Source organism: Lucilia sericata, unplaced genomic scaffold (genome assembly GCF_015586225.1).
Source record: "Lucilia sericata isolate MDLA Ls3-8-SP2 unplaced genomic scaffold, ASM1558622v1 Contig002518F_arrow, whole genome shotgun sequence".
NCBI classification, from domain to species: domain Eukaryota; kingdom Metazoa; phylum Arthropoda; class Insecta; order Diptera; family Calliphoridae; genus Lucilia; species Lucilia sericata.
Genome location: NW_023996290.1, coordinates 20,943 through 48,462, shown reverse-complemented (window position 1 = coordinate 48,462; position 27,520 = coordinate 20,943). Strand labels below are relative to the sequence as shown.

The 27,520-nt window shown below is 32.8% G+C and overlaps 1 protein-coding gene across 2 annotated transcripts; it reads left to right on the top strand.

The window, feature by feature from the left end:
• The first annotated feature begins 1,722 nt into the window (after positions 1-1,722).
• LOC119614028 (G protein-coupled receptor kinase 2) lies at positions 1,723-27,503 on the top strand. 2 transcript variants are annotated; one of them, XM_037970109.1, is made up of 11 exons: positions 1,723-1,770; positions 16,218-16,313; positions 16,641-16,761; positions 16,851-17,540; positions 20,637-20,742; positions 21,733-21,922; positions 22,455-22,700; positions 22,755-22,912; positions 22,981-23,184; positions 25,702-25,965; positions 26,038-27,503. In XM_037970109.1, exons 1-11 carry the CDS (start codon positions 1,761-1,763, stop codon positions 26,128-26,130), a joined length of 2,178 nt encoding a protein of 725 aa, XP_037826037.1. In that variant the 5' UTR covers positions 1,723-1,760; the 3' UTR covers positions 26,131-27,503. The 2 variants fall into 2 exon arrangements, with proteins under 2 accessions (XP_037826037.1, XP_037826036.1); XM_037970108.1 differs by having other exon boundaries at positions 16,818-17,540.
• Positions 27,504-27,520: the final 17 nt, after the last annotated feature.

The window sequence follows — 27,520 nt, the reverse complement described above, 5'->3', positions numbered from 1 at the left end:
TCTATATTCTAGTCTATAGTCTAGTCTATGGTCTAGTCTATAGTCTAGTCTATAGTCTAGTCAATAGTCTAATCTATAGTCTAGACTATAGACTAGACTATAGACTAGACTATAGGAGACTATACTAGACTATAGACTAGACTATAGACTAGACTATAGACTAGACTATAGACTAGACTATAGATTAGACTATTGACTAGACTATAGACTAGACTATAGACTAGACCATAGACTAGACTATAGACTAGAATATAGACTAGACTAAAACTAGACCATAGACTAGACTATAGACTAGACTAGCCTATAGACTAGAGTAAAGACTAGACTATAGACTAGACTGTGACTAGACTATACACTAGACTATAGACTAGACTGTGACTAGACTATACACTAGACTATAGACTAGACTTTAGACTAGACTATAGACTAGATTATAGACTAGACTATAGACTAGACTATAGACTAGACTATAGACTAGACTATAGACTAGACTATAGACTAGACTATAGACTAAACTATAGACTAGACTATAGACTAGACTATAGACTAGACTATAGACTAGACTATAGACTAGACTATAGACTAGACTAGACTAGACTATAGACTAGACTATAGACTAGACTATAGACTAGACTATAGACTAGACTATAGACTAGACTATAGACTAGACTATAGACTAGACTATAGACTAGACAATAGACTAGACTATAGACTAGACTATAGACTAGACTATAGACTAGACTATAGACTAGACTATAAACTAGACTATAGACTATATACTAGACTATAGACTAGACTATAGACTAGACTATAGACTAGACTATAGACTAGACTATAGACTAGACTATAGACTAGACTATAGACTAGACTATAGACTAGACTATAGACTAGACTATAGACTAGACTATAGACTAGACTATAGACTAGACTATAGACTAGACTATAGACTAGACTATAGACCAGACTATAGACTAGACTATAGACTGATAAGACTAGACTAGATAGACTATAGACTATAGACTATAGACTAGACTATAGACTAGACTATAGACTAGACTATAGACTAGACTATAGACTAGACTATAGACTAGACTATAGACTAGACTATAGACTAGACTATAAACTAGACTATAGACTAAACTATAGACTAGACTATAGACTAGACTATAGACTAGACTATAGACTAGACTAGACTATAGACTAGACTATAGACTAGACTATAGACTATAGTATAGACTAGACTATAGACTAGACTATAGACTAGACTATAGTCTAGACTATAGACTAGACTATAGACTAGACTATAGACTAGACTATAGACCAGACTATAGACTAGACTATAGACTAGACTCTAGAGTAGACTATAGACTAGACTATAGACTAGACTAGACTATAAACCAGACTATAGACCGTTGTTGTGATTGTTTTTTCATATATTTTTTCAAAGAATTTTGGTATCCCAAGAGATTCAGAGTGATACAACTGATTCTATCTCTACCTCTGAGACAATTAAATCCAGTTTGCCCTGAAAGCTAAACTCTGGGAACAAACCCTAGACAAAGAGCTCTCCATTCCTCTACTTATCTTACTTATTGATATTACTAATACCTTCCCTTAATTAAGGGTTTTTATTTTCTATAAACTTCGAAACCTCTAATTTTTTCATATTACATTACATATCTTGTTCTCTAGTATAATTTATATCATTTCTTTTTTATTTCAGGTATGTTTGCTTTAAATTATATTAATTTGCTAAACAAATGCATATTGGTGAGTTAAAATATTGAACAAAATATTTTATTAAAATCTAGATTTTTAGCTCTTGAAATTTCAGTTTTGTCAATTGAAAAATATTTTACCAAGAAAAAAATATTTCTCATTTACACTACACTTTTAACTATGTTTTACTAAAAATTCTTCAATATTTTCACTTACTAATTTTAGTCAAAACTTTAAATTCACTTCCCAATATAACAATCCTCATTCTAAACTAAATCCTGTCGTTGGAAACAATTTGCATATCATAAAAATAAAATCAAATTTAAAAAAAAAAATATGCAAATATAAGTATAACTTGTTATGCATAGAAAAACATCTATAGATATACAATTATATTGATTTCATACACACACTTAGTTATAGTAATTTAACTTGACTAAAGTAGCATGAGTTTTAAAATGACAATTGAAGAAACTTCAACGTATTTTTGTTTTACAAAATTTTTATATTTATTCACAGCGTTCATTTTTCAACTAAGTATCCTGCAGCTACATGTACATGCATACCTGTTTGTCTACCTTACATAGCTAGGGATTTAAATTATGTTCTATATTTTCATAAAAATAAATTGCAAATTTTATATCAAAGTCACAGGATACAACTGAGAAAGAAAGGAAATGTTTTCTGTGTTAACTAAGCTACAGCAGCAGTCGTAGCGATAAAATTCTGACACAGCTTTCAACAATAACAGCTGCTATAAAAGAGAGTAGTGAGTGCTTTGTAGAGGGGGGGGGAGGTATGAGGAAATTTATTTGCCCAAAATGAATATCTAAAGATAAAATAAATATAAATAGAGATAAAAATAAGAGGAAATGGCCATATTTTTCCCTTGCTTACACTAAATCTATATACTAAGTGCGTGGCTATATCATTTTTGTTTTTGCTTTTAGTCCTGACCCTGTCACTACTACTAAAAGGAATAAAATGTATGCAGTTAGTGTTGAAAGTACATAACGGAAATTATATGGCTGAGTGACATAATGTCAAATGCATTTTAAAAAACAATGCAAAATTAATGCGTTCACAAGTCAAAAGAAATAACTTTAAGATAATATTTGATGTAAAAGATTTTTTAAATCAGATAGTCGGGCCGATAGATAGATATATAGGTAGATAGATAGATAGATAGATAGAAGATAGAGATAGATAGATAGATAGATAGATAGTAGATAGAAGATAGATAGATGATAGATAGATAGATAGATAGATAGATAGATAGATAGAGATAGATAGATAGATAGATAGATGATAGATAGAGATAGATAGATGATAGTAGATAGATAGTAGATAGATAGATAGATAGATGATAGATAGAGAGATAGATAGATAGATAGATAGATAGAGATAGATAGAGAGATAAAAGAGAGAGATAGATAGATAGATAGATAGAGAGATAGATAGAAGATAGATATAGATAGAGAGATAGAGAGATAGAAAGAGATAGAGAGAGATAGATAGATAGATAGAGAGATAGATAGAGATAGAGAGAGAGATAGATAGATAGATAGATAGATAGAGAAATAGAGAGAGAGAGAGAGAGAGAGAGATAGAGAGAGAGATAGAGAGAGAGAGAGGGAGAAAGGAGACAGACATACAGACAGACAGACATACAGACATACATAACATACAGACAGACAGACAACAGACGACAGACAGACAGAACAGCAGGCAGACATACAGAAGAGAGAACAGACAGACAGAAGACAACACAGACAGACAGACAGACAGACAGACAGACAGACAGACAGACAGACAAAGACAGACAGACACAGACAGACAGACAGACAGACAGACAAACAGACAGACAGAAGACAGACAGACAGACAGACAGACAGACAGACAGACAGACAGACAGACAGACAGAACAGACAGACAGACAGACAGACAGACAGACAGACAGACAGACAGACAGACAGACAGACAGACAGACAGACAGACAGACAGACAGACAGACAGACTACAGACAGACAGACAGACAGACAGACACAACAGACAGACAGACAGACAGACAGACAGACAGACAGACAGACATACATACAAGACAGAACAGACAGACAGAACAGACAGACAGACAGACAGACAACAGACAGACAGACAGACATACAAGGACATACACACAGACACACAGACACACAGACACACATACACACATACAGACAGACATACAGACAGACACAGACATACAGACACGACAGACATACAGACATACATACAAACATACACAGACATACATACAGACATACATACAACACATACACATACAGACAGATACATACAGACAGACAGACATACAGACATACAGACATACATACACATACATAAATACAACTACATACTACTACATATACATACAACAGACATACATACATACATACATACATACATACATACATACATACATACATACATACATACATACATAAACATACATACAACATACATACATACATACATACATACATACATACATACATACATACATACATACATACATAGTAGATAGATAATAGATAATAAAATTCAAATTCAACATTCTTTAAAATCTTCCTTCAAAAGTTTTATCTTTTATTTTATTTAACAAACAACTTTAGGACACTGTTTGCAAAGAAGCCATCATTAAAATTTGACCTAGTTTTATAATTTATTTTCTTTAATTTCATTTTCTTTTGTTTAATTCCATTTAATGTCTCTTCTATAAATTAGAAGCCAAAACACAACAACAAAAATTAGACAAAAAAACGAAATGTTAACGAGCAAACTTTATAACACTGACACATCTACACTTCTATGAATGGCCGTTTCAATGAAATGACTTGTTGTCATATTGTCAAAATTTCCCAGTAAACACAAAGTTTAAAAAAAATAAATTAATTAAAATTTTTTAATTTCATAACAAATAATATTTTAAAAATAACAACAAATTACTAAGAAATTTTGAATATTAAGCTTTTGATAAAGGCTTTGTTTTCAAATCATATTAGATTTTTATTTATAGCTTTCTGTTTGCTGGGTTATTTTAAAAGAACTTATGTAGCAATGTATGTGTATGTATGTAGTTACATATTTGTGTTACTAGTATAGATTTTGTAGCATATTTTTTGGGGTGTTAATAGTATATTTATTTGAACATTTTTATAAATTCTCAAAACCATTGAAAATCATTTACCACCACCACTAACAAAAATATTTATATTTGTTTTAAAGTTTAAAGTATACGGTTTCAAAAAACAAAATACGAAAAATAAAACTTTTACTTTAGAAGAAGAGAAAAAATACTTAATTTTGTATACACCCCCTTTTAGCTGATATTTTTTTAGGAAAATTGGAAAACTTTTTCTCCATTGGTTTGGTGTGTTTTCATTTTCTTGTTTAATGTTCACATTATCAACCCATTTATTATTATAATGTTTTATATAATATGTATGTGTGTATGTTTTTAAGTGGGTGTGTAATTTTCCAACAGTTTTACAAGGAGTCAATGTATCCATTTTTGAAACTAATACATTGGTACCATTTGTTATACATATTGAGAAGCTAGTTGTCTTTGTCTTTTTAGTGTCCCCAAGTAATCTATTGAATCGTCAATTGTTACTTTAGTGTTCTGTAGCAAACTAGCGCTACCTAGATATACGTGTATAGTCACTTTAGTGTCCCAAAGTACTACACATGTCAAGGTAATTATTTTACTTACCAGAATTAATCTTTATAAAAGACAATTGCCGATTTGCTTACGAAGTAAGGTGTGATTACAATTTTTGGGACTATCACTCCCAAAATGCAGGGATCTGAAATTTTAAATGTTATAGAGCAGAGGGTAAACATAAAAATGTTTTGTTACTAACATTATTAACAGAGTGACGGGAAATAAGTAAGATCATTACGTTCGGCTATGTTGAGTCTTATATACCCACTCTGATGGTAGATAAGATCTAATGCCGAAAAATAAAGAGTATTTTGAAATAAACTTTGATAATTAGGAATCGATTCCTTTGTTATTTTCAAAACAGTTTATATATCTGATTTAAGTTGAATGTTATCATCATATTCCGATATTAATCACCCCTATAACCAATCCACATTTTACGTGAAATATTTTCAATTTTCACTTTTTTCGTTCACTACATTTTTTGTCGTGAAAAAAGTTCCCATGTTGTGAAATTTGTTGATGGAATTTTGTAAACATTGAACAGCTGTTGCATACAAAATCAACTATTGTGAATGAATTGTTCACAATAAGTTCGAGTGGAATGAAAATTTCAAGGGAGCAAAAATTTCACTTCTATTGGCGAGTTTTTATTTAACATATTGTACTAAAATCAAGATTTTTTATTTTTTTCGTATTCAGTACATTAATAAGCATCGATTGAAAAGTATTCTTATATGAGATTCTTACATGAGACTCTCTGTATGAAATAACATTTCTCACCCTATAAATTTATGCATAAAAATACAAAACCGAACACAGGGATAAAAACATATTTCAACTTTAATATCTCATTTAATTTCCATATTATTTTTATTTAACAAATATGCTTATTGAAAATATAATTGAAAATGTGAAAAATGTTTACTCATACAAAAAAATCTATTTAAATATAAAACACCGCAAAAAACTCATTTATCGTTTGGTCCAACTTAAACTGTAATAAAAAAGTTATTTTCTTATTACACTTTTTTTTATAGATTTTCCAAAATTTTAAACACAAAAAAGAAAAAGCAATTTTTATTATGGTAAGGTCCTTAAATCAAATAGTTTTTTTGTTTTTTTCGTTTGTCATAAAAATTCTTACCCTCTGATACTATTACAACTTTTGACACTTTCGTTGACATTTTATGACTGAAAAAAATCGTAAAAATTTCAAAACTGATTATAAAAATCAAAGAAAATGAGATATAAGTTAAATGTTTAGTGTTGTATTGCTATATTAAGTTGTTTAAAATAAAAATGTTGTTTATTTTAAATTAGATTTAACATCAATGAAAAGTAAATATAAATATAAACAAATAATATATTTTACACGCTAATAAATGCAAATAAAAATATTGTAATAATAAAAACTTTTGGAAATTCATAATAGATAATCAAAAATTATTATTACAGATTTAAATGAATTAATATACAATTTATTTTATAATTGTGTGTTTATAAAGATTGCGCCATGTGAAAATGTATTAACTAAATACTTAAAGCAAATAATTTTTAGAAATAAGGCTATAGATCAGTCTATAGTCAAGATTATAGTTCAGTCTATAGTCTAGATTATAGTTAAGTCTATGTTCAAGGCTATGTATCAGTCTATAGTGAACCTTTAGATCAGGCTATTGAAAATACTATAGATCAGTCTATAGTCAAGAATTTAGATCAGTCTGTAGTCAAGACCACAGGTCAGTATATAGTTAAGACTATGGATCAGTCTATAGTCAACACTATAGATTAATATATAGTCAAGACTATGGATCAATCTATAGTCAACACTATATATCAGCCTATAGTCAAGAAAATAGATATATCAGTATATATATATATATCAATATATATCAGTTTATAGTCAATAAAATAGAGAAGTCTATAGTCAAGACTATAGACCAGTTTATATTCATACTGTATAGATATCTATAGCCAAGATATAGATTAGTCTTGGTCAAGACTATTGACCAGTCTTCAGACAATACTATTGATCAGTCTATTGTCAAAACTATAGATCAGTCTTTAGTCTATAGATCAGACTATAGTCAAGTTTATAAATCAGTCTACATTCAAGTCTATAACAGTCTACAGTCATGTTTCTAAATCGAAATAAGGCTATAGATCAGTCTACAGTCAAGATTATAGATCAGTCTATAGTCTAGATTATAGTGAAGTCTATGTTGAAGACTATGTATCAGTCTATAGTGAAGCCTTAGATCATCTATTGAAAATACTATAGATCAGTCTATAGTCAAGAAATTAAATCAGTCTATAGTCAAGACCATATGTCAGTATATAGTTAAGACTATGGATCAGTCTATAGTCAACACTATAGATCAATATATAGTCAAGACTATGGATCAACCTATAGTCAACACTATATATCAGTCTATAGTCAAGAAAATAGATCAATCTATAGAAAATAACTAGATAAAATAGTATATAGTCAAGACTATAGATTAGTCTGTTGTCAAGACTATTGATTAGTCTATAGTCAAGACTATATTTAAAATCAATTTATAGTCAAAACTATACATTCATCTATAGTCTATAGTCAAGATTATAGATAAGTCTATGATCAAGAATACATATCAGTTTATAGTCAATAAAATAGAGAAGTCTATAGTCAAGACTATAGATCAGTTTATATTCAATACTGTATAGATATCTTTGGCCAAGATTATAGATTAGTCCTTGTCAGACTATTGACCAGTCTACAGACAATACTATTGATCAGTCTATAGTCAAAACTATAGATCAGTCTTTAGTCTATAGATCAGACTATAATCAAGTCTATAAATCAGTCTACATTCAAGTCTATAAAACAGTATACAGTCAAGTTTCTAAATCGGTTTTATAACAAGGGTATAGACTATAATATTGCCTATATATAGGCTACATATTATGTAGTCTAATATCACTTTTTATACTACATTTAGTTTGAGAATGTTTTATATTTATATATATTTTCAATATTTTTATGATGGGAAATAAAGAAAAGAGTAAAAACAAAGTTCAGCCTAATCTTTAAAAATGCTGTTGTTCTTTCTCTAGGCAATTAGTTTTTATTTCGCAAGTGATCCTTAAGGTAATCCTTATAAACTACAATTCATATGTATGTTCGAAAATTTACATAATTCCTATTTTCTTAAGAAGCCATTTCTATTAGGCAGAAATATAAAAAAAATCTCTAATTAAGAAAAATTAGAATGAAAAACAGATAAATAAGTTCAAGAAATAATACTTCCCATAATCCACTTAATGTCAATGGTTTGCTACTACTACTAATGCAACAGCAGCAGTCGATCGATATTATTACTGTTAAGTGTAATTTGTTGCAACGAGGTGGCAAGTTCAACATGTTTGATAGTTTCATGCAATTTACATGCTACATCATGTTGTTGTTATTATTATTGTAGTTGTTGCCAGTTTGCAGCACTTCACCATAAATTTTAAATGAGTTTTTTTTTATTCTCCTTATTTCTATCTTGTTATTGTTGTTGCCTTCAGTTAATTTTAACTATTTTTCAGTTGTTGTTGTTGCATTAGGTTTTCTAACATACATTATAGTGTTTTTAGAGATTTAAAGACACTTAAAGAGATGTTGCTACCGTAAGGCATAAAACGCATTCAATTGTAACAACAACAACAATAACATCAACAACAGCAACAACAATAATAATAATGACAACAAGAGCAATAATAACAACAACAATGTATAAGTAAAATAAACTGTATATTCGTTTTAGATTGAATTAGACAGTATGTATTGACTGCAGCAAGAACAAAAAAGAAGCATGCAACAATAGGCTGCTACATAATTATGTTGGGAGAAACTAAAAACTCAGTTTATAGTCAAGTTTATAACAAAGACTACAATCAGTCTATAGTCAAGACTATAGATCAGTCACGACTATAGATGAATCTATAGTCATGACTCTAGATCAGTTTATACTCAAGACTATATATCAGTCTATACTCTAGACTATAAATTAGACTATAAGCGGAAATGTAAATCAGCCTACAGACAAGACTGTAGATCACTATATACTTTGTAGATCAGTCTATACTTTGTAGATCAGTCTATAGCAAAGACTATAGATCAGTCTATAGTCAAGACTATAGATCAGTCTATAGTCAAGACTATAGATCAGTCTATAGTCAAGACTATAGATCAGTCTATAGTCAAGACTATAGATCAGTCTATAGTCAAGACTATAGATCAGTCAATAGTCAAGACTGATATAGATCAGTCTATAGTCAAGACTATAGATCCAGTCTATAGTCAAGACTATAGATCAGTCTATAGTCAAGACTATAGATCAGTCTATAATCAAGACTATAGATCAGTCTATAGTCAAGACTATAGATCAGTCTATAGTCAAGACTATAGATCAGTCTATAGTCAAGACTATAGATCAGTCTATAGTTAAGTCTATAGAACAGTCTATAGTCAAGACTATTGATCAGTCTATAGTCATGACCATAGATCAGTCTATAGTCAAGACTATAGATCAGTCTATAGTCATGACCATAGATCAGTCTGTCAATGGTTTGCTACTACTACTAATGCAACAGCAGCAGTCGATCGATATTATTACTGTTAAGTGTAATTTGTTGCAACGAGGTGGCAAGTTCAACATGTTTGTAGTTTCATGCAATTTACATGCTACATCATGTTGTTGTTATTATTATTGTAGTTGTTGCCAGTTTGCAGCACTTCACCATAAATTTTAAATGAGTTTTTTTTTATTCTCCTTATTTCTATCTTGTTATTGTTGTTGCCTTCAGTTAATTTTAACTATTTTTCAGTTGTTGTTGTTGCATTAGGTTTTCTAACATACATTATAGTGTTTTAGAGATTTAAAGACACTTAAAGAGATGTTGCTACCGTAAGGCATAAACGCATTCAATTGTAACAACAACAACAATAACATCAACAACAGCAACAACAATAATAATAATGACAACAAGAGCAATAATAACAACAACAATGTATAAGTAAAATAAACTGTATATTCGTTTTAGATTGAATTAGACAGTATGTATTGACTGCAGCAAGAACAAAAAAGAAGCATGCAACAATAGGCTGCTACATAATTATGTTGGGAGAAACTAAAACTCAGTTTATAGTCAAGGTTTATAACAAAGACTACAAATCAGTCTATAGTCAAGACTATAGATCAGTCACGACTATAGATGAATCTATAGTCATGACTCTAGATCAGTTTATACTCAAGACTATATATCAGTCTATACTCTAGACTATAAATTAGACTATAAGCGGAAATGTAAATCAGCCTACAGACAAGACTGTAGATCACTATATACTTTGTAGATCAGTCTATACTTTGTAGATCAGTCTATAGCAAAGGCTATAGATCAGTCTATAGTCAAGACTATAGATCAGTCTATAGTCAAGACTATAGATCAGTCTATAGTCATGACTATAGATCAGTCTATTGTCACGACTATAGATCAGTCTATTGTCACGACTATAGATCAGTCTATAGTCAAGACTATAGATCAGTCTATAGTCAAGACTATAGATCAGTCTATAGTCAAGACTATAGATCAGTCTATAGTCAAGACTATAGATCAGTCTATAGTCAAGACTATAGATCAGTCTATAGTTAAGTCTATAGAACAGTCTATAGTCAAGACTATTGATCAGTCTATAGTCATGACCATAGATCAGTCTATAGGCAAGACTATAGATCAGTCTATAGTCATGACTATAGATCAGTCTATAGTCAAGACTATAGATCAGTCTATAGTCAAGACTATAGATCAGTCTATAGTCAAGACTATAGATCAGTCAATAGTCAAGACTGATATAGATCAGTCTATAGTCAAGACTATAGATCAGTCTATAGTCAAGACTATAGATCAGTCTATAGTCAAGACTATAGATCAGTCTATAATCAAGACTATAGATCAGTCTATAGTCAAGACTATAGATCAGTCTATAGTCAAGACTATAGATCAGTCTATAGTCAAGACTATAGATCAGTCTATAGTTAAGTCTATAGAACAGTCTATAGTCAAGACTATTGATCAGTCTATAGTCATGACCATAGATCAGTCTATAGTCAAGACTATAGATCAGTCTATAGTCATGACCATAGATCAGTCTATAGGCAAGACTATAGATCAGTCTATAGTCATGACTATAGATCAGTCTATAGTCATGACTATAGATCCGTCTATAGTCATGACTATAGATCAGTCTATAGTCATGACTATAGATCAGTCTATAGTCAAGACTATAGAGTAGTCTATAGTGAAGACTATAGATCAGTCTATGGAAGGACTATAAAACATTCTATATAGTCCAGACTGCTGATCAGTCTATAGTCAGACTGATCTATAGAGTCTATAGAAAGGACTATAAAACAGTCTATTGTCAAGACTACAGATCAGTCTGTAGTGGAGACACCGTGGATATAGTGAAGACTAAATATCAGTCTATAATCTTGACTATAGACCGATATACATATGTATTTTCTAAACTATATTAATCAGTTAAGTATTATCTGAATAGGGAGCGAATTGAACTAAAAGTTTAAGTTAATTTTTTGAAGCTATCTAATGAATATGCACTTATGCCCACCTGACAACATACATATCTAATGCACATATAAACATGCAAAATTCTATGTAAATTTGATTGTAACATGAAACGAAAACTGTAAAAACACTAAAAGACGAGGGCGAAGAAAATGCATCAACAAAGTTTAAGCCAATAGAATACCGGGCACCAGGGGGTTATATGTTACTTTTAATGATCTCTATTCACCTCACAGCATGATGTGACAAAAAATATTGTTTTATTTGCCAAGAATTGTAACATGACAGTTGTATGCTGCATATATTTTCATCTTTTTCATTGAATTTGTATTTTTTGTATTCTGAATGCTAATGATACCGAATTGTGTTGAAAGGAGCTAAAAATATAAAACTAAGCTTAATGGATTATTGAAGATACATACATATGTATGTATATAAAAAAAAAAAACATTTTATTAAAAAAAAAAATATTAAATAAATTATTTAATTTAATTAAGCGTATTAGTACTAACAGATTGTATTAATAAGTTGATGTTGAATGTTTTTAATATTTTTTTATATTTTATTTTTTAGCTTTATCGCTACATGGATATTTCTTTTTATGTTTTGTTCGAGCTTTTTTGATTATGGTAATTATTACCGACAGTTTTGTTTAAAGCAATAGTTAATCTAAAATTTCTATAAATAGAGAACTTAAAAAAAAGTTGTTTAATTAAAAGTTAGGCAACCAATGCTATACGTTAAATTTTAAATTTGCATAAAAATTAAACCAAAAGTTCATCATAATTTAAAAAACTGTTATTATAGTCTTTAATGAGAAAACTAAATGGTGCAAAAATGTTTCCAAAAGATAAGGTTTGACATTTTGTGTTTAAAATTTGTTAAGACTTCAAAAGGCAAAAAAAGAAGGACTTTCCTCATAAAGATGTTATTACCGCTTCTCTACCTCACAAACTAAAAAAAGTGTTTTTTACTCCTCTTATTCTTCTAAAATATTATTTAGAACACAGACAAAATGTTGACAACGCGGTAATACGCTCGCCATTTTCCAGCGTTCTATTTTTTATTACTAAAAATGAACATTTTGTTTAAATTGTTTACCCAGCTTTTCTTACTGCATGTTACAGTTTTTGTCGTTGTTATCCTTTCCATCATTGGCGTCATCAGTGTTTAATCATTGCTAAGGGTAGACCCAGTCGTAGTTACTTTGTTGCTATTGGGAAATAAAGTCAAAAAAAGTGGTACTTAAAATGTGTGTTATATGGCAGAAAGTGGTTCAGATGGAGGCAATAAAAAGGTCGTACAAAATTTATTTATTGTGAAAGAGAAATCATATAGCCTTTTTTTTACTAAAAAACTTCTTAAATTTTTAGGGAAACCATAAACGTTTTAGAAAATAACATTATTTCTCTAGAAAATTTATTGCAAATTTTCTATATAAAACGTGAATTTATCGAAAATTTACTACAAAACGAGAATTTTTCGAAATTTATCTATAAAAACGCTGATCCCAGATAGAATGTCTTGGTCAAGCGGAAAACTAGATCAAATACCAGCAGGAATCCGTTGTTATACAGATGGCTCTAAATTGGGGGATAAAATGAAGACCCAGAAACTGAAATTTACCACAGTTTAGCCAATCATAACACTAGCTTCCATTCCATTCCGAACAATAACGGAATGTGTAATTGGATTAGAATAAATATGGCGCCCACAGCCCTTAATATATTTACCGACAGCCAGAATGCAATTAGGGCGATATCAGGTAATAGAATAAATTCTAAGACCGTATTGGATTGTAAGAAAGCTTTAACAGAATACTCTACCAGATGTAAGGTTTACATCATATGGGTACCAGGCCACTCAGGAGTAGTCGGCAACGAAAGGGCGAATGTAATAGCTTTAAAGGGAAGGTGGTTCGAGGTATTTAACCTGGCGAACGCAAAACCATTCGAGGCAACAAAAGCTAAATTCTTTCTTGGAATAATGAAACCGTGGGTAGAACCACAAAGATCCTATGGTTTGACCCTGATGAGAACAAGATGAGAAATCTCCCATAAGACCTCTTGGAATAATGAAACCGTGGGTAGAACCACAAAGATCCTATGGTTTGACCCTGATGAGAACAAGAGGAGAAATCTCCTCAAAATGAGCAAGTCTGAAGTTAGTATGATAGTACGTATTCTGAATGGACACACAGGATTACGAGCACATCTATACAGAATTGCCCGTGCGGATTCAGTTGAATGTAGAGCATGTGGAGAGGACAGTAAAACTCTGGAGCACTTTCTTTACCACTGTCAAGCATTCGTCATTCGTCAAAAAACAATTCTTTCTTTCATGAAAAGGAGCGCACAACAGGTCCGATAGTGTATTTCTTCGGATTTGATATACCTCACATCCTCTTATCAATCGAATATAAAAACAGTATTTTATCGAAAATTTTCTTTAAAAAGATAATTTCATGGAAAATCTTCTTTAAAAAGATAATTTCATGGAAAATCTTCTTTAAAAAGATAATTTCATGGAAAATCTTCTTTAAAAAGATAATTTCATGGAATTTTATCGAACATTTTCTATAAAAAGTGAATTTTATCGAACATTTTCTATAAAAAGTGAATTTTATCGAACATTTTCTATAAAAAGTGAATTTTATCGAACATTTTCTATAAAAAGTGAATTTTATCGAACATTTTCTATAAAAAGAAAATTTTATCGAAAATTTTCTATAAAAAGAAAATTTTATCGAAAATTTTCTATAAAAAGAAAATTTTATCGAAAATTTTCTATAAAAAAATAATTTTATCTCAAATTTTCTATAAAAAGAAAATTTTATCGAAAATTTTCTATACAACGGAAATTTTATCGAAAATTTCCTGTAAAAAGGAAATTTTATTTTCTATAAAAAGAGAATTTTATCGAAAATTTCCCGTAAAAGGAAATTTTATTTTCTATAAAAAGAGAATTTTATCGAAAATTTTCTATAAAAAGAGACTTATCGAAAATTTAAAAAAAAATAAATTTTTATCGAAATTATTTTTAAAAAAAGAGATTTTATCGATTTTTTTTATAAAATGAGAATTTATCGAAAATTTTCTATGAAAAGAGAATTTATCGAAAATTTTCTATGAAAAGAGAATTTATCGAAAATTTTCTATGAAAGGAGAATTTATCGAAAATTTTCTATGAAAAGAGAATTTATCGAAAATTTTCTATGAAAAGAGAATTTATCGAAAATTTTCTATAAAAAGAGAATTTTATCGAAAATTTTCTATAAAAAGAGAATTTTATCGAAAATTTCCTATAAAAAGAGAATTTTATCGAAAATTTCCTATAAAAAGAGAATTTTATCGGAAATTTCCTATAAAAAGAGAATTTTATCGAAAATTTTCTATAAAAAGAGAATTTTATCGAAACTTTTCTATAAAAAGAGAATTTTAACGAAACTTTTCTATAAAAAGAGAATAGAGAATTTATTGAGAAGTTATCTAAGAATTTATTTGAATCACATAACCGATACAAATCAGTAAAAAGTTACGAAAAATGATCTACAATTCTGATAAACATTACGCTGCGTTTACGTGCAAGTAATTGAGAACTTAAGTCAGGTATTACTTAATTTTTAAGTTTTTCTTTTGTACCTTTTCTTGTTATTATTTCTGCCATAACAATAAAGAAATGTTTGTCCTTTTCTCTAAGAAATTGTTGTTAAAACAACAAATTTTATTGCTATTTTTATAGGCATATCTCACAGCGTCGACTAAAATGCAAAAAGTGTTAAGTAGAATTTCTATATTTGAAAAAATGTACAAAATAAAATATGTGTAAATTAAAAATTCTTCAACACTTTAAAGTTTAAGTTTAGCATATAAAATTTTTCCTCATTTTGAGTTTTACATCAAGACTTTTATCCATTTCATTTGGCGATAGCTCTGTAGGAAATTTATATTTAGCTTTTGTAAAATCCTAAATTATTAAAATGTTTCCTTTTATCTTTCTGTACAGTTTTTGTTTAAAAGAGCTTCTTGAAGAAATATTTGATTTTATATATATTTTATAACATTTCATTATGATTATTATGTAAATTTTCCGCATATTAATATTTTCGTCTTTAATATGTGAAGGATTTTTTTATAGCTAAAAAGTTAAAAGTTGTTATTTTAATCTTTTTTATTTGCAGGTGGTTCCGATAGTAATAAAGGAAAGAGTAAAAAATGGCGAAAAATTCTTCAATTTCCCCACATATCACAGTGTATACACCTGAAAGACAAATTAGGTATGTATCTTTTTTTTACGAAGAAGACATTTACTGAAAGTTGAACTTTTACATTTTACTACACTTGTAAATTTTCTAGACAACGACTTTAGGATGTGAATTAAAAACTTAATTCTGTACTATATATTATGCAAATTTACAAGACCTTATACTATCCAGGTAGACGCCATAAATATAACAAGTACAATGTACACTTTGCAAAGGTTTTGAAAAATTCTTCAATAACTTATAGCAAACATGTATTGCATATTTGCTACTCTTGCAAAGACCCTACAAAATATGTTATCTTTCTTTAAATGTTAAAAATATTTACCCTTTTATTTTCAGATATAAGCTACGGCTATGTCATAGACCAACAGCCAATTGGACGCGAACTGTTTCGGCAGTTTTGTGAAAGTAAAAGACCCCTATACTTTCGTTATATATCATTTTTAGATCAAGTCCAAAAGTAAGTGTAAATGCTCCCTAGAGCAAGGTATTTACAAATCATATTTTCTTTTCAAGTATGAACAAATTTCCTCTTCATCCATTTTTTAGATATGAAGTAGAATATGATGAACATCGTCTGACAATAGCACAAGATATTGGCAGTCGATTTTTAGATATCGATGCACCCTCATCATTGGACACATTAAATAATGGCAATACTGTGGAAGGTGCTGACAACGATGATGATGGCATTGAGAATGATGCTGATGATGCCATTAATGATGAGAGTATTGAAAAACAGCGTGAGAATCAAACATCCACCTCAATAGAAATGGAAAATATCAATACAACGCCAACAGCCGCAACAACAACAACAACAAATCCTGTAGAGACTGAAATATATAACAATACCACCGCCAATAATACCAGTAGTAGTTGTAGCAACAATCATAAACATTTTCAACATCACAATGGTGATGAACATGGTGGATCTTCCGGTGTCACTTACGATGGTGATGGCGGAGGTGGCGGTGGTGGGAGTAATAATGATGAAGGCGGTAATGGTGTTAGTAGTGAGACAACATTGATTGCCAAGTTAAATGGAAATTCGACTAAACCACCTTTATCAGCCTCCGATGAATTCGTTTTAGACATTTTAAATGATGATCTCATTTCTCGGGTACGCAGTAAAATCAACAGTGGCAGTAAGGAACTGTTTGAACCATGTGTCAAGGCCGTTAAAGCATTTCTAGCTGGTGAACCATTCCAAGAATTTGAAACTTCAATGTATTTTCATCGGTAAGTAATCGATTGCTAACGCATGCAAACATTGAAGAAAATAATTGCTTCTGAGAATTGTTTAATAATAAAATTTCGAAAGATGGAGCACTCTAAGGTTCAGTGAATTTATTGATTAAGTTGAAATTAAATTAAATTAGTTTGTGTAAGAAGCCTTGGTAGGTTAATTGGTAATAATATAGTATCACTATGGAGGTCGTAGGTTAGATTGCCACCAGAGTCTTTAGTAAAGGGGCGCTGATAGTGGATAAATGTACTTCTTAAGAACTTATATAACATACAACCTTGTTGCAAAATAAATAAATATGGATAGATAGATAGATGGATAGATAGATAGATAGATAGAGATAGATAGATAGATAGATAGAATAGATAGATAGATAGATAGATAGATAGATAGATAGATAGATAGATATATATATAGATCGCTAGATAGATAGATAGATAGATAGATAGCTAGCTCGCTCGCTCGCTCGCTCTGCTCGCTCGCTCGCTCGCTCGCTCGCTCGCTCGCTCGCTAGCTCGTGCTCGCTCGTCGCTCGCTCGCTCGCTCGCTCGCTCGCTCGCTCGCATCGCGCGCGCTCGCTCGCTCGCTCGCTCGCTCGCTCGCTAGCTCGCTCGCTCGCTCGCTCGCTCCTCGCTCGCTCGCTCGATCGCTCGCTCGTCGCTCTAGCTCGCTCGCTCGCTCGCTCGCTCGCTCGCTCGCTCGCTCGCTAGCTCGCTCGCTCGCTCGCTCGCTCGCTCGCTCGCTCGCTCGCTCGCTCGCTCGCTCGCTCGCCTCGCTCGCTCGCTCGCTCGCTCGCTAGCTCGCTCGCTCGCTCGCTCGCTACGCTCGCTCGCTCGCTCGCTCGCTCGCCTCGCTCCTCGCTCGCTCCTCGCTCGCTCGCTCGCTCGCTCGCTCGCTCGCTCGCTCGCTCGCTCGCTCGCTCGCTCGCTCGCTCGCTCGCTCGCTCGCTCGCTCGCTCGCTCGCTCGCTCGCTCGCTCGCTCGCTCGCTCGCTCGCTCGCTCCTCGCTCGCTCGCTCGCTCGCTCGCTCGCTCGCTCGCTCGCTCGCTCGCTCGCTCGCTCGCTCGCTCGCTCGCTCGCTCGCTCGCTCGCTCGCTCGCTCGCTCGCTCGCTCGCTCGCTCGCTCGCTCGCTCGCTCGCTCGCTCGCTCGCTCGCTCGCTCGCTCTCTCGCTCGCTCGCTCGCTCGCTCGCTCGCTCGCTCGCTCCTCGCTCGCTCGCTCGCTCGCATCGCTCGCTCGCTCGCTCGCTCGCTCGCTCGCTCGCTCGCTGCTCGCTCGCTCGCTCGCTCGCTCGCTGCATCGCTTCGCTCGCTTCGCTCGCTGCTCGCTCGCTCGCTCGCTCGCTCGCTCGCTAGCTCGCTCGCTCGCTCGCTCGCTCGCTCGCCTCGCTCGGCTCGCTCGCTTCGCTCGCTCGCTCGCTCGCTCGCTCGCTCGCTCGCTCGGCTAGCTCGCTCGCTCGCTCGCTCGCTCGCTCGCTCTCGCTCGACTCGCTCGCTCGCTCGCTCGCTCGTCGCTCGCTCGCTCGCTCGCTCGCTCGCTCGCTCGCTCGCATCGCTCGCTCCTCGCTCGCTCGCTCGCTCGCTCGCTCGCTCGCTCGCTCGGCTCGCTCGCTCGCTGCTCGCTGCTCGCTCGCTCGCTCGCTCGCTAGCTCGCTCCGTCGCTCGCTCGCTCGCTCGCTCGCTCGCTCGCTCTCGCTCGCTCGCTCGCGCTCGCTCGCTCGCTCGCTCGCTCGCTCGCTCGCTCGCTCGCTCGCTCGCTCGCTCGCTCTCTCGCTCGCTCGCTCGCTCGCTTGCTCGCTCGCTCGCTCGCTGCTCGCTCTCGCTCGCTCTCGCTCGCTCGCTCGCTCTCGCTCGCTCGCTCGCTCGCTCGCTCGCTCGCTCGCTCGCTCTCTCGCTCTCTCGCTCGCTCGCTCGCTCGCTCGCTCTCTCGCTCGCTCGCTCGCTCGCTCGCTCGCTCGCTCGCTCGCTCGCTCGCTCGCTCGCTCGCTCGCTCGCTCGCTCGCTCGCTCGCTCGCTCGCTCGCTCGCTCGCTCGCTCGCTCGCTCGCTCGCTCGCTCGCTCGCTCGCTCGCTCGCTCGCTCGCTCGCTCTCGCTCGCTCGCTCGCTCGCTCGCTCGCTCGCTCGCTCGCTCGCTCGCTCGCTCGCTCTCGCTCGCTCTCTCGCTCGCTCGCTCGCTCTCTCGCTCGCTCGCTGCTCGCTCGCTCGCTCGCTCGTCGATCGCTCGCTCGCTCGCTCGCTCGCTCGCTCGCTCGCTCGCTCGCTCGCTCGCTCGCTCGCTCGCTCGCTGCGCTCGCTCGCTCGCTCGCTCGCTCGCTCCTCGCTCGCTCGCATCGCTCGCTCGCTCGCTCGCTGCGCTCGCTCGCTCGCTCGCTCGCTCGCTCGGCTCGCTCCTCGCTCGCCTGTTCGCTTGTTCGCTCGCTGGCCGTTCTGGTTCCCCTCGCCTTTTGTCTGGTTTTCCGTGCCCTGCCCTCTTTTGCGCCTGCCCCTCTTCTCCTTCCTGTCTTACTCGCTTCCCCGCCCTTTCCTTTTCCCTTTTAGACGTTTTCTGCTTGCCGTCGCTTTATGCAAGGTCGCGTTAAAAAAATCATGAACAGGAAACTATTATTTAATATAATTTGCAACTGCATACATATCTAATTTTAGATACTTTTTCGGCATTGCTATGTTACTACTTAAACACTACTTTTAAAATGGAACAACAAAACGACAATGACATTTTAAGTAAATAAGAAATTTTATTAAGTAAACCTAAATATGAAATTTCTATTTATTCTCATCTTGTTTTATTTGTAATTATAACTACGTAAAGGGGTTCCAGTGAAAATATTTTCAAACAGTTGTATAAACAATAATAAATTATACGATTAAACAAATACTATTTCAACTAAATGATATATTTTATAGAATTAAAAGACAAAAAAAACTTCATGTCAAAATTTTTACAATTTATAAACAATTTATGACTATTAAAGTAAAGCACACTTATAAAGATTTTTTTGTTTATTTATTAATTTTTTATTTTTAAATTAAATTTTTTTCGATATTAATATAAAATCTCATGTAAATACATATATATTTTACTTACCAACAGTTACCTACAATGGAAATGGCTGGAGGCACAACCCATAACGTATAAAACATTTCGTATGTATCGTGTTTTGGGTAAAGGTGGTTTTGGCGAAGTATGTGCATGTCAGGTAAGTACTTTTGCCAGTAACTTGATGTTTTTTAAAGCCTTTGGGGATTTTAACAGACACAAAAAATGTAAATGGTATAAGAGTAATTTATTTAGCAGTAAAATGGAAACTCAGAGGAAAGATTTTTTTTTTAAATATAAATAAATATTTATTAAATTAATATCTTTTATTTTCAATACTTAAGCGTTAAAAAATCAAACAGCATTTGTAAACAACTTTAAATATAAAAATTATTGTTATTCTTTTTCTATTAAAATTTAAATTAAAAGGATTATGATGGGTTTTTATCTAAATGTTATATCTTATATTTATATTGAAAACAGTTAAAATTTCTCACTTTTATTTGTTGTTTTGGTTACAAATACATAAGTATAAGAAACAAAAGTTCTTTCTTATTTCGAGAAACAGGTCCTTAGAGTCCGAGCAATAATCTGAGAAATAACGTGTTTACGAAAGTATGTAATAATAGGTTTGCCAAGTGATAATTGTATACAAATAGAGAAATATATAAAAAATCGTATCTTTTAGCAGATTTAGGGTTGGAATTTGGAAATTATTGGACTTTGTGGAAGGTTAAGATCTTCAGGCTTTTACAAGCAGAGTGTCAAATTCAAGAAATTGACTGCAGTGCATCGCTACAAGATCGATGCCGGTATGACATCTGATCCTGGAACCTTGTCTATGTTGATATCTGCTAAAAGCCTTCCCTTAGGTGCATTAAGAACGAAGACGCTTCCCGTGTAGAGTTTTTAGCGTCGGTTTTTAAGTTTTTATTATTTCGCCAGATTTAGAAAGCTCCCTCTCTAGAGCTGATTGCAACTTTGCAATCAGTATTAAACCCCCATATTTTTGATGATGGATATCAGGCATGGAAAATTCAGTACTATTAACTTTTTTCTTTTTCTGTAGTTTTTGACAACGAAAATACCGCAGTATCCCCATGACTTTTTTACCCTAAAAAATTAACATTTCCATATCTTTAACCAACAGGTACGTGCCACTGGAAAAATGTATGCTTGTAAAAAATTGGAAAAGAAACGTATTAAAAAACGTAAAGGCGAATCCATGGTCTTAACGGAAAAACAAATTTTACAGAAAATAAATTCCCGTTTTGTGGTTAATCTAGCATATGCGTATGAGACCAAGGATGCATTATGTTTGGTACTAACTATTATGAATGGTAAGTTTATATAACATATTTCATTGTTAAATTTCAGATTTCAAAAAAATATATTACTTTACTTACTTAAAAAAAAATAAAGTTTAATAACATTTGAACAGAATGTTTTATTAAAATTTTTAGTTTTTTATTAAGTTTGCCTAAAGATATGCCGTATATTTTTATTAAACTTATCTCCTTGATTTATACACATTTTGATGTATTTTTTTCTGTATTGTTGTGTGTAAGAGAATACCCTTGAAAAATGTTATTTACTTTATCATTGTTTTCTTTTTAATATTTCATCGCAATTTTAAATTAAATATTTTTTTTATAAAACACCTAAAGCTTATTTAAATTGTATACTGTCCTTGCTTTAAGGCAGGTTCTTTAGGTTTAATATTTCAAGAATATTGTTAAGGTTTAAAGTTTTTAATTAAATTTTTTTATAAAAATAAACAAAATAAGCCCAATTGTAATTGGAAATCAAAAAAAATTTATAAAATGAATTATTCAGCTATTTGAAGTTATATTTTCTCTTTCAAAATTCCAGGTGGTGACTTAAAGTTTCACATTTATAATATGGGCGGTGATCCTGGTTTTGAAATGGCACGAGCACGATTTTATGCCGCCGAAGTTGTTTGCGGTCTAGAGCATTTACATCAACAGGGTATTGTTTATAGAGACTGTAAACCCGAAAATATATTACTCGATGATCATGGCCATGTAAGAATTTCCGATTTGGGTTTAGCTGTTGAAATTGATGGTGAAATGGTTAGAGGACGTGTAGGAACAGTGGGTAAGTTAATGATTTTAAATAATGTGAACGGAGTAATTAATTATTACTTTTTAGGTTATATGGCACCCGAAGTTATAGACAATGAAAAATACTCATTTTCTCCGGATTGGTTTAGTTTTGGTTGTCTGCTGTATGAAATGATTGAGGGTCAGGCACCATTTAGAGCGCGCAAAGAAAAAGTCAAGCGTGAAGAAGTCGATAGAAGAGTTAAGGTAGTTATTATACGATAAAGTATTTCTGTTATAGTTTATTTTTAAAATTTATCTTTTCGATTTAATAGGAGGATCCCGAAAAATATTCTAGTAAATTTAATGATGAAGCCAGATCCTTATGCCAACAGTTGCTAGCCAAATCTATAAAATTACGTTTAGGCTGTCGTAATGGTCGTTTTGGTGCTAGGGAAGTTAAATTGCATCCCTTCTTTAATTGTATCAATTGGAAGCGTTTAGAGGCTGGTATGGTTGACCCACCATTTGTACCAGATGTAAGTAGTTGTGATCAATTGTTAGCAGAAATGGATAATTGAAATTTTGAAATATGTATTACTACTTATAACAAAAAGCATACTTTTTACACTATAGACTAGACTATAGCCTAGACTATAGACTAGACTAGACTAGACTAGACTAGACTATAGACTAGACTATAGACTAGACTATAGACTAGACTATAGACTAGACTATAGACTAGACTATAGACTAGACTATAGACTAGACTATAGACTAGACTATAGACTAGACTATAGACTAGACTATACTAGACTATAGACTAGACTATAGACTAGACTATAGACTAGAACTATAGACTAGACTATAGACTAGACTATAGACTAGACTATAGACTAGACTATAGACTAGACTATAGACTAGACTATAGACTAGACTATAGACTAGACTATAGCTAGAATATAGACTAGACTATAGCAGACTATAGACTAGACTATAGACTAGACTATAGACTAGACTATAGACTAGACTATAGACTAGACTAATAGACTAGGAACTTATAGACTAAGACTTATAGACGAGACTATAGACTAGACTATAGACTAGACTATAGACTAACGTATAGACTAGACTATAGACTAGACTATAGACTAGACTATAGACTAACTATGACTAAGACTATAGACTAGACTATAGACTAGACTATAGACTAGACTAGAGACTAGACTATAGACTAGACTATAGACTAGACTATAGCTAGACTATAGACTAGAACTATAGACTAGACTATAGACTAGACTATAGACTAGACTATAGGACTAGACTATAGACTAGACTATAGACTGATATAGACTAGACATAGACTAGACTATAGTACTAGACTATAGACTAGACTATAGACTAGACTATAGACTAGACTATAGACTATACTATAGACTAGACTATAGACTAGACTATAGACTAGACTATAGACTAGACTATAGACTAGACTATAGACTAGACTATAGACTAGACTATAGACTAGACTATAGACTAGACTATAGACTAGACTATAGACTAGACTAGACTATTAGATACTAGACTATAGACTAGACTATAGACTAGACTATAGACTAGACTATAGACTAGACTATAGACTAGACTATAGTCTAGACTATAGTCTAGACTATAGACTAGACTATAGACTAGACTATAGACTAGACTATAGACTAGACTATAGACTAGACTATAGACTAGACTATAGACTAGACTATAGATACTATAGACTATACTAGACTAGACTAGACTATAGACTAGACTAGACTAGACTATAGACTACTAGACTATACTTTAGACTATAGACTAGACTATAGACTAGACTATAGACTAGACTATAGACTAGACTATAGACTAGACTATAGACTAGACTATAGACTAGACTATAGACTAGACTATAGACTAGACTATAGACTAGACTATAGACTAGACTATAGACTAGACTATAGACTAGACTATAGACTAGACTATTGACTAGACTATAGACTAGACTATAGACTAGACTATAGACTAGACTATAGACTAGACTATAGACTAGACTATAGACTAGACTATAGACTAGACTATAGACTACTATAGACTAGACTATAGACTAGACTATAGACTAGACTATAGACTAGACTATAGACTAGACTATAGACTATAGACTAGACTATAGACTAGACTATAGACTAGACTATAGACTAGACTATAGACTAACTATAGACTATACTATAGACTAGACTATAGACTAGACTATAGACTAGACTATAGACTAGACTATAGACTAGACTATAGACTAGACTATAGACTAGACTATAGACTAGACTATAGACTAGACTATAGACTAGACTATAGACTAGACTATAGACTAGACTATAGACTAGACTATACTAGACTAGACTATAGACTAGACTATAGACTATACTATAGACTAGTAGACTATAGACTAGACTATAGACTAGACTATAGACTACTATAGACTAGACTATAGACTAACTAGACTACTATTGACTAGACTATAGACTAGACTATTGACTAGACTATAGACTAGACTATAGACTAGACTATAGACTAGACTATAGACTAGACTATAGACTAGACTATAGACTAGACTATAGACTAGACTATACACTAGACTATAGACTAGACTATAGACTAGACTATAGACTAGACTATAGACTAGACTATAGACTAGACTATAGACTAACTATTGACTAGACTATAGACTAGACTATAGACTAGACTATAGACTAGACTATAGACTAGACTATAGACTAGACTATAACTAGACTATAGACTAGACTATAGACTAGACTATACACTATACTATCACTACTATAGACTAGACTATACACTAGACTATACACTAGACTATAGACTGGACTATACACTACACTAAAGACTAGACTATAGACTAGATTAGATTTTAGACTAGACTATAGACGCGACTAGTTCTCTTTTCGTCGATTTTTTCCCTGTGTTTAAAAATGATTTTCATAAATTTGGAAATATTTATTCAAATTTCTTTTAAATTACAGCCACATGCTGTTTATGCCAAAGATGTCTTGGATATCGAACAATTTTCAACAGTTAAAGGTGTGAATATTGATGAATCCGATTCGAATTTTTATACGAAATTCAATACGGGATCTGTGTCAATATCATGGCAAAATGAAATGATGGAAACCGAATGTTTTAGAGAATTAAATGTTTTTGGTCCCGATGATAATCCAACGCCAGATTTACTTATCAATGCCACACCGCAGCCGGATACATCTGGTTGTTTTCCCTTTAGGAGAAAGGTAAGCTCTATAAACCCCTTTAGTATTTAAATTGTTATTGATTTTTTTTTTTTTCTTTTTGAATTTTTATAGAAAAAACAACCAGCTAGGACACAACCCATACCCATTCCTGAACATTTATTAACTACTAGTCACAGTGTTAGTTCAACAACCGTTGAAAGCTGATAGAATACAACACTTGCTGCTAATCGAAGCATAATAAAAACTAATTGTCAAAATAACTCTTTAACAACAAAAGTTACTTTAAAAAGCACAAATGATTGAAAATAATACATTTTCAATAATATCCGTAGAAAAAAAACATCATCATCATCATTTTAACAATTCATAAGAAACATAATTGCAAATTTTTAATTCGATTGAGAAACGCAAACAAAAAATAACAAATACATATAACATTACAACTAAACTAAATAATTAAGAAAATTAAATTGAAATTAAACCAACCAACCCCCCCTTGATGCTAAAGATTATGTTAAAATATTAAGTAAAACAAAAAAACTCAATTGAAATGTTGTAAAACTACTCCAATGTCAAGAGTAAACAACACAGCAATTCAAAACAACAACCAAGCAACTACACAACACACATTATACAAACAACATAGCCAGCGCTAAGCTTTCAAATTGTTGCTCCTTATTATGTTAAAGGAGCCGAAATGGTTTTAATTGTATTTAACAACAAGTAAGTCGATTTTTATTTTTTTAAGTTTATTTTAATTATTAATTATTTTGTTTATCATTTGTATATTATTATATTTTTTAATTATATATTTAGTTAACATACATACATATGTAGGTACAATAAGCACAAGATATTCTTTAATAAAAACTGAGTCAATTTTTTTATTTTAGCAAACTCAGTTTTTTTTTTTTTTGTTAGAATTAGTTTCATGTGTATGAGTGTCTGTATATAACAACTCTTTTTTAATTTATGTATAAATTATACTTTTTATGTACTTTACTTTTTACGAAATTTAAAAAGACTATATATTTTTATTAAAATATTATTTTTTAAATAATAAAACAATTTTTAAGCCTAAAATGTTATATATAAATTATATGTATAACTAAAAGCACAAGTAAAAATACGCATAAAACTATATACTCTAAATTATAAATATATTTTTTAAATTTATTTTTTAACTTAAAAAAAAAATCATGTAAAGAAGAACCAACCAATAAGATTTTAAAGAAGAATAATGACAAGAATAATACTAACTACAAATGTGTTCGAAGTTATTATGTACAACAAAATAGTTTATATTGATTTGAAAGTTTTGAAAGAAAAATTTTAACAAATTTCTAAAATAGTAATGACAAAACTAACCTAAACTAACTCTGGTTCATATTTGTAAAAGCAAATATATCCAGAATTACAGTTCTTTCTATAGACAAATTTTGTGCATAACAGTAGAAACAGTTATTTTATAAAAATATTATATATAACAGTTTTTCTCTTGGAAATTTTTGTGTATAACACGTTTTTTTTTCTTCAGATATATTTGTATAACAGTTTTTTTTAGAAAAATTTTTGTATAGCAGTTTTTTTCTAT